Below are 14625 nucleotides of genomic sequence, written 5' to 3' on the forward strand. Positions count from 1 at the left end.
ATCTGGCACTAGAAGGAAGTGCATGGCTGGTAATCTGGCTGAAGTCTTAGCCTCTGAACGCGCTCTGTTCCAACAGGGCTGGATGGTTCTCCTCCGGGAGAAGGGGCGCAGGGCACCCCAAGTCCCACATCACTTTGCTGGGAGCACACCCGGCCTCATGCACCACCAGAGCATACACCGTGAAAGGATGGGGCTCGGGCAGATGCCCCATTGTCTACACCCCATCTACCTGACAGGACCCCGCCGCGCAGCCTCGTCTGACCGATTCCCCTGACCTCACGACAAAGACCCTCTTTGTTCCCTGGTAATATCCTTAGCAGGTCTGTCTAGACTCACTGTGGCAGCAATTGTCCTGTGATGTTACCAAGTTCTGTGACCCGGGTCCTCCTCACCCAGCTTGGGCAAGAGACGCCCCAGACGGCCCTGAGCCCCAGAGCTCCCAGGCCCTTAACACGCACCTGCGCCTCCTCAGAAGAGAAACACGGCCAGTGCCCCAGTCCACCCTGAGAGAGAGGGGAGATGGGACACACAAGACACATGGTGCCTCCTGTTTGGGGTGCTGGGGGTAGCCACCATCCCAGGAAAGACAAGGGGGGATCCCCTCTGTACCCCCCCAACTCCCACCTCCTGAATACTGTGGGTGGGAAACAGTTCCACCTATGCTGTGGGTATGACTTCACCCAGGGGACGAAGAGAGAGGATCAGAAGAGACGGAGACAGGCCAGGCACAGTGTAATCCCAGCACTTTGGGAGGCCGAGGTGGGCGGATCACAAGGTCAGGAGTTCGAGACCAGCCTGACGAATATGGTGAAACCTTGTCTCCACTAAAAATACAAAAATTAGCTGGGCATGGTGGCATGCACCTGTAGTCCCAGCTACTTGGTAGGCTGAGATGGGAGAATCGCTTGAACTCGGGAGGCAGAGGTGGCAGTGAGCCAAGATGGCACCATTGCACTCCAGCCTGGGTGACTGAGTGAGACCCTGTCTCAAAAAAAAAAAAAAAAGAGAGACAGAGAGATGGAGTCAGAGAGAAACAGAAATGGAGAGAGAGAGAAGGGGAAAGAGAGAGAAAGAGACAAGGAGACAGAGACACACACAGGGCGAGAAACTGAGACACACAGAGAGAAACAAAGATAGAAAAAGAGAGAAAGGGGAAGAGATAGTAAGACCCAGAGAGAGACAGAGAGACAGGGAGACAGAGAGAAACAGAGAAGGCTCGGCATGGAGGCTCACGCCTGTAATTCCAACACTTTGGGAGGCCGAGACGGGAGGATGGCTTGAGCCCAGAAGTTTGAGACCAGCCTGGGCAAAATGGCCAAATACCATCTCAAAAAAAAAAAAAAAAAAATAGCTGGGTGTGGTGGTGCATGCCTGTAGTCCCAGCTAATTGGGAGGGTAAGGTGGGAGGATCACCTGAGGCCGGGAGGTCAACGATGAGGTGAGCTGAGATCGCTCACCTCGCTCATTCAATCGACCATTGAACTCCACTCCAGCCTGGACGGCAGAGTGAGAACCTGTCTCAAAAAAACAAAACAAAACAAAACAAAACAAAAAAAAAAAAAAACAGAGAGAGAGAAAGAGAGAAACGGAGAGAGAAAGAGGGGATGAGGTGGGAAGAAACAGAGAAACCCCAGAGAGGCAGAAAGATACAAGGAGACAAGAGAGAGAAACAGACACACACACAGAGAGAGGTGAAAGCGACAGAGACAGAGAGATGAAGAGAGACACAGAGATGAACACAGATAGAGAGAAGAGGGGAAAGGGACAGAGAGAGACCCAGAAGGAGCAAGAGGGGAGAGACACAGAGAAGTACTTAGGAGGTCCCTGAAGGAGGAGGAGCTTCTGAAAAATCCGTCAGGGCAGGAAGCAATGGCCACCCACAGCGCAGAACAGATCACCCATCTTCGGGTGGAGATGACACCTAGCAACAGTTGCCTACGTTACACCAACACCACCCCAGGGCACATTTTTTGGAGGAATGGATTCAACCCATCCAGCAGGGACACCTTTCTAACAGGCAAGTCCAGGACAAGAAGGAACCAGACAGCAACTCCAGGGGTGGTTCTCACAGAGGTGTGGGACCTGGAAGCCACTTGTTCCCACCAACTTCTAGAACAGGCAAAATTCACCTAGTGGCACAAAAAAATCTGCAGGCGTTTACAACTGGAGGGCTTGGGAATACTTGGGAAGAGGCTATGTGAGGCTTCTGTGAAGAATGCGAGGAAGAACCAGAGAATGTTTGAGATCTTGACCTGGCTTTGGGAGTACACATATGTAAAAATTTTTTTTTTTTTTTTTTTTTTTTTTGAGACGGAGTCTCGCTTTGTCACCCAGGCTGCAGTGCAGTGGCACAATCTCGGCTCACTGCAACCTCCGCCTCCTGGGTTCAAGCGATTTCCGGCTAATTTTTGTATTTTTAGTAGAGACGGAGTTTCACCATATTGGTCAGGCTGGTCTTGAACTTCTGACCTCAGGCAATCCACCAGCCTCAGCCTTCTAAAGCGCTAGGATTACATGCGTGAGCCACTGTGCCTGGTCAAATTTTTTTTTTTTTTTTTTTTTTTTTTTTTTTTTTGGGACAGGGTCTAGCTCTGTCACCTGGGCTGGAGTGCAGTGACACCGAGGGTTCACTGCAGCCTCTACCTCCCCAGGCTTAGGTCATCCTCCCATATCAGCCTCCCGAGTAGCTGGGACTACAGGCATGTGCCACCACACCTAGCTAATTTTTGTATTTTTTTTATAGAGATGGGGTCTTGCTAGGTTGGCCAGGCTGGTCTCGAACTCCATGCCTCAGGTGATTCTCCCACCTCAGCCTCCCAAAGTGCTGGGATTACAGGCGTGAGCCATCATGCCAGGCCTAAAATTTCACTAATGAGTGTCCTGGGTGTATATATGTTAAACTTTGTTTTGTTTTGTTTAAGTGAAACAATCAGATCTGAGAAGGCTGGCATCTTTTTAGCAGGGGAATGGTGGGGAATCTTGTGTCCTAAACTTCAGGAAGAAAGCGAAAAGTGGGCCTGGGTACAGTGGCTCATGCCTGTAATCCCAGCACTTTGGGAGGCCGAGGTGGACGTATCACCTGAGGTCAGGAGTTCAAGACCAGCCTGGTCAATGTGGCAAAATCCCGTCTGAACTAAAAATTAAAAAATTAGCTGGGCGTGGTGGTGTGCAGCTGTAATCCCAGCTACTAGGGAGGCTGAGGCAGGAGAATCGCTTGAACCAGGAGGTGGAGGTTGAAGTGAGCCGACACCATGCCATTGCACTCCAGCCTGGGCAACAAGAACGAAACGGTGTCTCCAGATTAAAAAAAAAAAAAAAAAGAAAGCAAAAAGTGGCAACTGCAGGTCTGGAGAGAGGATAACCAAGGAGAAGGGCTATTTCCTCTCCGGCCACAGGATAAAAACCTGCCATCCTTCACCATCCGAGAAGCCCCGAAGCTCAGAGGGATTTCCAAAGATTGTTTAATTGATTTTTCTTCTATTTAGATGCAGATCACAGTGTCTGGGGCCCAGGAATTCAGACACCCGGCTTTGTGTCCACTCAGCCCCGTGAAGGCTCCTGTCTGAAATCTGCACAAAGCCTGACACACAAGTCTTCAGAAACACGCTGTTTCTTTTTGTCTGGCTCTCCGGGGAACGGGTGAGCAGGCAGGGCCTCGGGCACGCTCCCATCTGCAGGGTCCCGGGACCCTGTCCCTCCGTCCCGTTCACAAAGTGGGCAGGAAAGAAAAAAAAAAAAAAAAAGAGAAACAGCCAAAACTTTAAGGTCTTAAGTTGGGGAGGGAAGGGGGTGATTAAAAAATGGGGGGTACAGCTGGGAACTGCCACGCTGAGGTTTCAACTTAGATTTTTCTCCAAATCTAGGATTCTGGAGTGGGAACAGAGGTTACTTTCAATCAGGCAGCAAGCAGGCTAGGATAAACAGGAGTTTGGCTCTGGTCTCTGCCGGTCTGATTTATATAAGCAAAAAACACTTCCTTGTTTCTCTCTGTGCATTGCTCCCCAGCCTGTCCCTACAAAATACTCCATCTGGGAAAGAAACTAGAAAGGTTTTGCAGGCTGGCATCTTGTTCAGGGCACCCGGAATGACAGCCCCCCTCGGCCCCTAATATGCCATCTTTTTTTTTTTTTTTTTTTTTTTTTTTTTTTTGAGACGGAGTCTCGCTGTGTCTCCCAGGCTGGAGTGCAGTGGCGTGATCTCGGCTCACTGCAAGCTCCACCTCCCGGGTTCACGCCATTCTCCCGCCTCAGCCTCCCAAGTAGCTGAGACTACAGGCGCCCGCCACCACGCCCGGCTAGTTTTTTGTATTTTTAGTAGAGACGGGGTTTCACCATGTTAGCCAGGATAGTCTCGATCTCCTGACCTCGTGATCCACCCGCCTCGGCCTCCCAAAGTGCTGGGATTACAGGCTTGAGCCACCGCGCCCGGCCCTAATATGCCATCTTTTCCTCCCCCAGCTGCCGGGAGGTGACAGCGAGGCTCACCGTACCCCCTCCTACAAAGTCAAGACATGTCCCCCTGCCACCCCACCCCACATATTCCTGCCTGGTCCTTCCAAAACCACGAATTACCTGCCCAAAACATACCAGAGAATTCTCACTTTGGCTGTTCAGAAACCAACCTGAGTCACGATTTGTCTGAGTCAACGGAAAACATTTTTGTTAAAAAGGAGGGAGATCCTGGCCAGGTGTGGTGGCTCACACCTGTAATCCGAGTACTTTGGGAGGCTGAGGAGGGTGGATCACCTGAGGTCAGGAGTTTGAGACCACCCTGGCCACCATGGTGAAACCCTGTCTCTACTAAAAATACAAAAATTAGCAGGTATTAGCACGGTAGAGGGCGCCTGTAATCCTAGCTACTCTGGAGGCTGAGGCAGGAGAATCGCTTGAACCCGGGAAGCGGAGGTTGCAGTGAGCCAAAAAAAAAAAAAAAAAAGACGGAGATCCTAGAGTTGGATAATTCCTAGGTAAAGTAGACGCCAGCACCACATAAACAGCTGTGTCCTGGAAACCAGCTATGTTTATATCCACACCTGGCCCTCCAGACCCAGATCTAGCCGATGGCTGGGGCCTGGGGCACTTCTGAAGCAATGCCACTCCCATTTCTTGGCTGTGTGATGTCAGAGAACTCTCTTTGTCTCTCCCCTGGGCCTCAGTTTTCTCTTCTGTTAAGTGGGCGCAAGAATAACTGCACCTACTATGCAGGGGTTGTTGGGAGGATTCAGAGTTCTGGGCTGCAAACAAATACTCAACAGATGTGTGCTCCAGTGGTTACTATCCAGGAAGATATGTGGATCCGACATCGTTTTGTAAGAGCTGGCTGGGCATAGTGGCTCATGCCTGTAATTCCAGCATTTTAGCAGGCTGAGACAGGAGGATCACTTGAGGTCAGGAGTTCGAGACCAGCCTGGCCAACATGGTGAAACCCCATCTCTACTAAAAATACAAAAATTAGCCGGGCGTGGTGGCAGCCACCTATAATCTCAGGCACTCTGGAGGCTGAGGTAAGAGAATCGCTTAAACTCAGGAGGCAGAGGTGGCAGTGAGCTGAGATTGTGCCATTGCATTCCAGCATGGGGGGTGATAGAGTGAGACTTTGTCTCAAAAAAAAAAAAAAAAAAGTTTTGTTGAAAGGAGACTTTCTGGGATGCCATAACTTTCTGCGGCGGGGGAGTGCCCAGTTCCAAGCCTGACTCCCACCCTCCGGATCTAAGTTACCTGAACTGCAATCCAACTGGCGTTCACAGTGTGTTCCCCAAAAGGGCCAAATCCTGAAAAAACAGGAAAAGCAATATATTACCCAAGAGTGGCCCTTCCCAGTCTTCCCCTGGCCGCTACTCCCACCTGGAGAAGCAAACAAGGAGCTTCAGGGCGCAGCTGCCAGGGACATTGCGGGCCTGGTCCTGAGTTCTAGGAGCACCTGGAGACCCGTCAGAGCCGCCGTCCTGCACCTGTCCACTCTGAAGTCAACGGGTCCCTTCCTGTCTTCACCTCCGCCGGCCCCTCCTGCTCAGCCAGGATCCAGAGGTCTCTTCTGCCTCCGAAAAGGTTGTCCTGATCCTGTCTCCACTTCCTCTGTTCCCCTTGACCCAACCTAAAATTATTGTGTCACTGTCCCGAAATGCCCTGAATCGGCACCAAATGAGGAATGAGCCCTATGGGCTGTCTAGATTTCACCTTGTCACCCTCCTCACTGCTAGCTCAAACTCCAGGCCCCCCTTTCCAAAACACGACAGTCGCCCAAGGCTGTGCTAAGTGATCTTCCTGGCATTCCACCTGGCCACATCCCCTTTCGGGCAAGGGTTTTTCCTGGGCCCAGTTTCCAGGAGCAGGGACTGAGGCACAGAGAGGTGAAGCTAGCTGCCCAAGGTCACACAGCAAGAAGGTGAAAGAGCTGGGATTCAAATCCAGTCCTGGGGCCGGGTGTGGTGACTCACACCTGTAATCCCAGCACTTTGGGAGGCCGAGGCGGGCAGATCACCTGAGGTCAGGAGTTCGAGACCAGCCTGGCTAACATGGTGAAATCCTGTTTCTACTAAAAATACAAAAAATTAGCCAGCTGTGGTGATACATGCCCGTAATTCCAGCTACTCAGGAGGCTGAGGCAGGAGAATTGCTTGAACCCAGGAGGTGGAGGTTGCAGTGAGCCGAGATCGCGCCATTGCACTCCAGCTTGGGCAACAAGAGCAAAACTCCATCTCAAAACAAAACAAAACAAAAAAATATATGGTCCATCTGGGCCAGTGATCCCACAGGATATAAATGCTATGCAGAGATGCTGTAGCCTGGGATAGCAGGTAGGGGCTGTGGCTCAGAAGGGGACCTCCTAACTCTATCCTTCTGTACAGCCGAAGTTTGAGTCCCAGCTCAGCCCCTTACAAACTGGATGACCTCTGTGAGCCTCAGTTTCCCTTTCTGCAAAATGGAGACAGTCAAGATGTAATCAGCTCATTCAAAAAGTGCTGGAATAAATAACCAGATCAAGGAAGGCTGGAGGGGGTGGGGGCAGTGACCCTCCTCCTAATTACACACACCTGTTAAGCAGGTGTCTGGTTTCTTCCCTCTTCCCTGAATCTCCAGGATCAGCCTCAACCTCCCTTCAACAGCCACAAAACACCTGTGTGCACCTTTGCGGGATTTCTCACTCTGACCCCTCCAGACAGCAGGTCAAAATGACACCCCCTATTCCCTGACTCTGAGGCCCCAGCGGAAGTTTGCGCCCCACGTGGCCCCGAGGCGGAGTCTCAGAGAGGAGGAACAGTTGGTTTGGGGGTTGGGGGGAGTCGGTGACAGCGGGGGCCCTGACTCACCAACAAACAGCCCCGGCACAAAACACAAAAGGTTTCCGCTGAAGACAGTCCCTGGGACAGCTGGGAGAGCCCCAGCGCCCGAGGTCCTCGGACTCCCACCTGTCCCTGCCTTGGGGGAGCAGCCCCCCACGAGCGCAGGGCGCGGCGAGCAGTGACTGGGAGGTTCATTTGTCACTGGGACACTTCCTGCCCGCAAATCGGCCTTTGTCCCCTGGGGCCAGGGGTTGGGGGGGCGGTGTGGGGACAGGCCGGACCTCGGAAGGGGCAGGGAGGAAGGGTCCGGTCCAGCCCGCAGGCCAGACAGAGCAGGCAGGTGCCAGGAGGGTCACCATCCCTACCTTGGGAGGAAAGGACGCCAGGGGGACCTGCGCGGCGCCGGGCATTTGCCCGGCCCCCCAATCCCCGCGCCTGACTGCCCTGACTCCCGACCCTGGGACCCCCGAGGCTCCTCCTCTTCCACTTTCCAGGAAGCCTGGGCTGCGCAGGGCTCCCGCGGGCGATGACACCTTCCAAATCTGGGAGGACTTCCAGCACCTGCCCCACCCGGCCCCGCAGTCCCGGAGCCGCCCCGGCCGCTGCCGCTACAGCCCCCATCAGCCAGCGTACCCGTCACTACCACCGCCTTCCTCGGCTGCTCCATGGCGGGACTGGGCTGCGCCTCGGACCCGCTTCTGTTCCGACTGGCGCGACAGCTGCAGCCGCGGTAGCCTCGCAGCCGCGGTAGCCTCACAGCCCCGCAAGGCCACGCCCCTTCCACGCCCCCTTCCACGCCCCCGGTCAGGCGCTAGGCGTGCGCGCCCGCGGGCCCGAGACGCAGCGTGCGCGCCCTGCGCTCTGCCTCGGACACTGAACCCAGCCCCCGACGGCTATCACCATCCTCCCCAACCTCCGTTTCCCCGTCTGCAAAATGGGAACATCTTATGCCGTAGGGTGTACGCACTGAGTCAGGTGCTGGGGACGAGCCGGTCCTTTATTCTATAAGAGTTCATTGAGGGCCTGCCCTATGCATGCATACTGCCCAGAATTAGGGAGGGGAGTCCCCGCGAGCAAGGCCTGTTTTCCAGATAAGGAAACTGAGGCACAGATTGCCACTTCCCCGAGGCCACTCACCTCGAGGGGTCACAGGAGCGGCATTCAGGCCAGGGAGTTGGCGGGGGTAGGGGAGGACGGAGTAAAAAAGGAAAAACATGGCAACCACATTTGTGTGGTGCCAGAAGGTTCTCTGCAGGACCCCATGGTCCTAGGAGGCTAATGGGGGAGGGCGATTGCACCTCCTGTTCCCTCTGCCGGAGCACACCCCGCAGGTACCTGCGAAGCTGGCCGCCTTCAGCCCTCAGCTCCAGTGTTCCAATGTCGCCTTCTCCCAGGGGCCCTCTTCTCCCTGGCTGTCACCTCCTCTGAGGGGTGAACTGTCACTTTCTCCTTGGGGCCTTCTCTGGCTGTCACCTCCCTGCTATCCTATTATCTCCTCTGAGGGTTCCTTCTGGCCCTCCCTGGCTGAAATGACCCCACTGCTACCCCCTAGTATTTCCATCTTATTCCCTGGTTCCATCCTCTTTAGAGCAATAAAGCTCAGAAATTATTTCCTTTCTCTCTCTCTATTTTATTTTATTTATTTTATTTTATTTTATTTTATTTTTTTGGAGACAGGGTCTCTGTTACCCAGGCTGGAGTGCAGTGGCACAATCATAGCTCACTACAACCTTGACCTCCAGGGTTCAACTGATCCTCACACCTCAGCCTCCTGAGTAGCTGGGACTACAGGTGTGTGGCACCACACCCAGCTAATTTTTGTAGAGTCGGGAGTTTCACTATGTTGCACAGCCTGGTCTCGAACTCCTGAGCTCAAGCAATCTGCCCCGTTGGCCTCCCAAAAGTGCTGGGATTACAGGTGTGGACCAGCACGCCTGGCCAGAAATCATTTTTAATTTTTTTTAACTTTTAAGTTATGGGGCACATGTGCAGGTTATATAGATAAACTCGTGTCATGGGGGTTTGTTGTACAGATTATTTAGTCCCCCAGGTATTATTAAGCAGAAATTATTTATGTATTTATTTATTTGAGACGTAGTTTCACTCTTGTCGCCCAGGCTGGAGTGCAGTGGTGTGATCTTGGCTCACTGCGACCTCTGCCTCCCGGGTTCAAGCGATTCTCCCACCTCAGCCTCCCGAGTAGCTTGGGATTACAGGTGAGTGCCACCTTACCCAGCTAATTTTGGATTTTTAGTAGAGAGGAAGTTTCACCATGTTGGCCAGGCTGGTCTCGAACTCCTGACCTCAGGTGATCCACCCTTCTCAACTTCCCAAAGTACTGGGATTACAGGCATGAAACACTGCCTCTGGCCCCCCCCCAGGTATTACTAACCAGAAATCATTTAGTATAGTCACAGCCTCTCTGGTTGGCTTCCCATTTCCTCTGACATAGAGATGAGAACTTCCCGAGAAGGACATGTTGTTCTGTTAGAGCTGCATCCCAACACCCAGCACGTCCCCAGACACATTCTGCCAACTTTCATCAGAGACCAGAATTCCTCTAAAAACAGGCAGAAAATGAAAGCTGAGTTTCTGGACACATCTTCAGAAACAGGGCTGGACCCCGGACTTGGGTCACTGTTTTTTTTTTTTTTTTGAGACAGGATCTTGTTCTTTTTGCCCAGGCTGGAGAGCAATGGAGCGATCACAGCTCACTGCAGCCTCAACCTCCATGGCTGAAGCGATTCTCCCACCTCAGCCTCCCGAGTAGCTGGGACTACAGACACATAAAACCATGCCTGGCTAATTTTCTTTTTTAATTTAATTTAATTTTTTTTTTTTTTTTTTTTTTTTTTTTTGAGGCAGAGTTTCGCTCTTGCTGCCCAGGCTGGAGTGCAATGGTGCAATCTCGGCTCACTGCAACCTCCCTCCGCCTCCCAGGTTCAAGCAATTCTCCTGCCTCAGCCTCCTGAGTAGCTGGGATTACAGGCACGTGCCACTACACCTGGCTAATTTTGTATTTGTAGTAAGAGTCGGGGGTTTCTCCATGTTGAGGCTGGTCTCGATCTCCTGACCTCAGGTGATCCGCCCGCCTCAGCCTCCCAAAGTGCTGGGATTACAGGCGTGAGCCACTGCGTCCAGCCAATTTTTAAAAATCTTATTATTTATTTTTTTTTTGTTTTTATTTTTATTTTTTGAGTTGGAGTCTCCCTCTGTTGCCCAGGTTGGAGTGCAGTGGCATGATCTCGGCTCACTGCAAGCTCCGCCTCCCAGGTTCACGCCATTCTCCTGCCTCAGCCTCCCAAGTAGCTGGGGACTACAAGCGCCTGCCACCATGTCCAGCTAATTTTTTGTATTTTTTTTTAAGTAGAGACAGGATTTCACCGTGTTTGCCAGGATGGTCTCGATCTCCTGACCTCATGATCTGCCCGCCTAGGACTCCCAAAGTGCTGGGATTACAGACTTCAGCCACTGCGCTGGGCTGCACCCAGCCAATTTTTATATTTTTTGTAAGGACGAGGTCTTGCTATGTTGCCTGTTTGGATTGGTCTCGAAATCCTGGGCTCAAGCAATCCTCCTGCCTCAGCCTCCCAAAGTGCTGGGATTACAGGTGTGAGTCAGAACTCCCGGCTGTGTGGGTCACTGAGAGCCCGTTCCACTTAGACTTCACCACCATTCACCAGGACACTATGATTTTTTGTTTGTTTGTTTGAGACAGAGTCTCATTCTGTCACCCAGGCTGGAATGCAATGGCGTGATCTCGGCTCACTACAACCTCCTGCCCCCGGGTTCAAGCGATTCTCCTGCCTCAGCCTCCTGAATAGCTGGGATTACTGGCGCCTACCACCGTGCCTGGCTAATTTTTGCATTTTTAGTAGAGACGGGGTTTCACCATGTTGGCCAGGCTGGTCTTGAACTCCTGACCTCAGGTGATCCGCCTGCCTCAGCCTCCCAAAGTGCTGGGATTACAGGCGTGAGCCACTGTGCCTGGCTGGTACTATGGTGTTTACTGGCTCCACCCCCGAATTCCTCCAACACCAAGGGCAGAGCTCTCCAGGCTGCCCCTGAGCCCTGTTTGGAAGCCCACGCCCCAGGTCACACGCTCAGTGGCTATTTTGGTCTTCAGCAGCTTCAGGTAGAATGCAGAACATCAGAGAGCTGTCTGAGCTGGCCAGGGAATGAGGTCCAAGCCAAGTGGGAGAAGAGGGCAGATCAAAACACTAACCTGGCCGGGCGCAGTGGCTCATGCCTGTAATCCCAGCACTTTGGGAGGCCGAGGCAGGCGGATCACCTGAGGCCAGGAGTTTGAGACCAGCCTGGCCAACATGGTGAGACTCCGTCTCTACTAAAAATGCAAAAAACTAGCCGGGAGTAGTGGCACGTGCCTATAGTCCCAGCTACTCGGGAGGCTGAGCCAGGAGAATCACTTGAACCCAGAAGACGGAGGCTGCAGTGAGCTGAGATCGTGCCACTGCATTCCAGCCTAAGGGACAGAGCAAGACTCCGTCTCAAAACAAAACAAAACAAAACAAAAAAACCACTCACCCAGAGTCAGGTTTTATAACCTGAATATGTGATACATGCCTGGTGTGGAGTACATGCATTGCTAGAAGTCAGGGATATGGTGAGAGAGAAGTGACAGTGGATTTTCGTTTCCTCAATTGCAGTGGGAGGAACGAAAACATGCAGAGTCAGCAGTGATGGGGAGAAACTGAGTCATGTCCTGCTGCCCCAGTGACTGGCGTAAAGGCTAATGTTCACTGGTAGCCCTAATCATGTTCGGGCCATGTTTTTGTTTTTTGTTTTGAGATATGATCTTGCTTTGTCTCACAGGCTGGAGCGCAGTGGCACAGTCACAGCTCACTGCAGCCTCCACCCCCTGGGCTCAAGCCATCCTCCCGCCCCAGCCTCCCAAGTAACTGGGACTACAGGCATGTGCCACCATGCCCAGCTTGGGGGAACTTTTTTTTTTTAAGACAGAGTCTTGCTCTCTCACCCAGGCTGGAGTGCAGTGGCACGATCTTGGCTCACTGCAGCCTCTGTCTCCCAGGTTCAAGTGATTCTCCTGCCTCAGCCTCCCAAGTAGCTGGGACTACAGGTGCACACCACTATGCTCAGCTAATTTTTGTATTTTTAGTAGAGATGGGGTTTCGCCATGTTGGCTAGGCTTGTCTCAAACTCCTGACCTCAAGTGATCTGCCCGCCTCGGCCTCCCAAAGTGTTGGGATTACAGGTATGAACCACTGCACCTGGCTGAGGAACTATTTGTGTGTGTTTGTTTGTTTTTGAGACGGAGTTTCACTCTTGTTGCCCAGGCTGGAGTATAGAGGCCTGGTCTCGGCTCGCTGTCACTGCTGCCTCCTAGGTTCAAGCGATTCTCCTGCCTCAGTCTCCCAAGTGACTTGGATTGCAGGTGCCTGCCACCACACCTAGCTAAAGAACTATTTTTTTTTTTAACCCAGTTAGCAAAGTGAGGAAACTGAGGCCCAGAGTGGCTAAGCCACCTGCCCCAGGTCACACACAGGAGGGGCTCGGTTTTGGTTTGGAAGTAAATGGGCACCTCCTTAGGGGAGGACAATCCCAGCCAAAGTAAATCCTCACTGGACCTGCCAAGGTGAGGTTTCTTGCACTAGGATAGTTTGCAACAGTATATACCCAGCAGCACAGGGGAAGGGGTCAGATGAACTGCAGTGGGGGGAAAGAGAGGTCAGAGTGGAGTCCTCTAAAACAATATTTAAAGATTGGGTGTGGGCCAGGCGCGGTAACTCACACCTGTAATCCTAGCACTTTGGGAAGCCGAGGCAGGAGGATCACTTGAGGCCAGGAGTTCGAGATCAGCCTGGGCAACATGGGGAAACCCCTTCTCCACTGAAAATACAAAAAAATTAGCCAGGTGTGGTGACATGTGCCTGTGGTCTCAGCTACTTCAGAGGCTGAGGCAGGAGAATCGCTTGAACTCAGGAGGTAGAGGTTGCAGTGAGCTGAGATTGTGCCACTGCACTCCAACTTGGGCAATAGAGCGAAACTGTCTCAAAAAAAAAAAAAAAAAAAAAAAAAAAAAAAAAAAATCGGGTGTGGGCCAGGTGCAGTGGCTCACGCCTGTAATCCCAGCACTTTGGGAGGCCGAGGCAGGCAGATCACTTGAGACCAGCCTGGGCAACATGGTGAAATCTTGCTCTACTAAAAATACAAAAATTAGGCCGGGCACAGTGGCTCACACCTGTAATCCCAGCACTTTGGGAGGCCAAGGTGGGCGGATCACAAGGTCAGGAGATCAAGACCATCCTGGCTAAAGTGGTGAAACCCCGTCTCTACTAAAAACACAAAAAATTAGCTGGGCATGGTGGCGGGTGCCTGTAGTCCCGCTACTCGGGAGGCTCAGGCAGGAGAATGGCGTGAACCTGGGAGGCAGAGCTTGCAGTGAGCCAAGATCACGCCACTGCACTCCAGCCTGGGTGATGGAGTGAGACTCTGTCTCAAAAAAAAAAAAAAAAACACAAAAAACAAAAATTAGCTGAGCATAGTGGTGCGCACCTATAGTCCCAGCTATTCCAGAGGCTGAGGTGGGAGTATCACTTGAGTCTGGGAGTCAGAGCTCACTTTTCCTTCCAGAGATATTTATGCATTTGCAAACATGTTTGCATGTGTCTTTTTTTTTTTTTTTTTTTTTCCTGAGGGGGAGCCTCACTCTGTTGCCCAGGCTGGAGTGCAGTGGCTCGATCTCCGCTCACTGCAAGCTCCGCCTCCCGGGTTCACGCCATTCTCCTGCCTCAGCCTCCCGAGTAGCTGGGACTACAGGCACCCACCATCACGCCTGGCTAATTTTTTGTATTTTTAGTAGAGACGAGGTTTCACCGTGTTAGCCAGGATGGTCTCTATCTCCTGACCTCGTGATCCACTCACATTGGCCTCCCAAAGTGCTAGGATTACAGGCAAGTGAGCCACCGCACCTGGCCTGCACGTGTCTTTCTTTCTCTTACATTTCGTTTTCATTTCATAAATGCTCTTCCATACTTGATGTTTTTCTTTGGCAATAAAATACACATAGCATAAAACTTACCCTTTAAACCATTTATTTTATTTTATTTTAAATTTTTATTTATTTTTTTTGAGACGTAGTTTTGCTCTTGCTGCCCAGGCTGGAGTGCAATGGTGCAATCTCGACTCACTGCAACCTCCACCTCCCGGGTTTAAGCAATTCTCCACCTCAGCCTCCGGAGTAGCTGGGATTACAGGCATGTGCCACTGAAGGGGTGGCCTGCCCCTCCACACCTGTGGGTGTTTCTCGTAAGGTGGAACGAGAGACTTGAGAAAAGAAATAAGACACAGAGACAAAGTATAGA

At 52.0% G+C, this 14625-nt stretch overlaps 3 protein-coding genes across 14 annotated transcripts in view; 2 read left to right on the forward strand and 1 right to left on the reverse strand.

Annotated features, from left to right (window-relative positions):
- The window catches only part of PGPEP1 (pyroglutamyl-peptidase I), a 29518-nt gene extending 21460 nt beyond the window's left edge, over positions 1-8058 (reverse strand). For 4 of the 5 annotated variants that reach the window (XM_050769820.1, XM_050769817.1, XM_050769818.1 and 1 more), the window contains exons 1-2: positions 7916-8058; positions 5718-5770 (exon numbers count right to left, since the gene is read on the reverse strand). In XM_050769820.1, the coding sequence (XP_050625777.1) occupies positions 5718-5770; positions 7916-7949 (87 nt within the window). In that variant the 5' untranslated portion in view covers positions 7950-8058. Of the gene's footprint in view, positions 1-5717; positions 5771-7647; positions 7720-7915 lie in introns of those variants that run through there. The other variant, XM_050769819.1, reaches the window with a different exon arrangement.
- The window catches only part of LSM4 (LSM4 homolog, U6 small nuclear RNA and mRNA degradation associated), a 223028-nt gene that overhangs the window by 171120 nt on the left and 37283 nt on the right, over positions 1-14625 (forward strand). The window lies entirely within an intron of this gene.
- Positions 7533-14625, forward strand: part of RAB3A (RAB3A, member RAS oncogene family) — a 162787-nt gene continuing 155694 nt past the window's right edge. Inside the window, exon 1 of the mRNA XM_050769813.1 lies at positions 7533-7544. The gene's annotated coding sequence lies outside the window, so the exon portion shown is untranslated. The remainder of the gene's footprint in view (positions 7545-14625) is intronic.

The sequence above is a fragment of the Macaca thibetana genome, chromosome 19, assembly GCF_024542745.1.
Source record: "Macaca thibetana thibetana isolate TM-01 chromosome 19, ASM2454274v1, whole genome shotgun sequence".
Taxonomy (NCBI): domain Eukaryota; kingdom Metazoa; phylum Chordata; class Mammalia; order Primates; family Cercopithecidae; genus Macaca; species Macaca thibetana.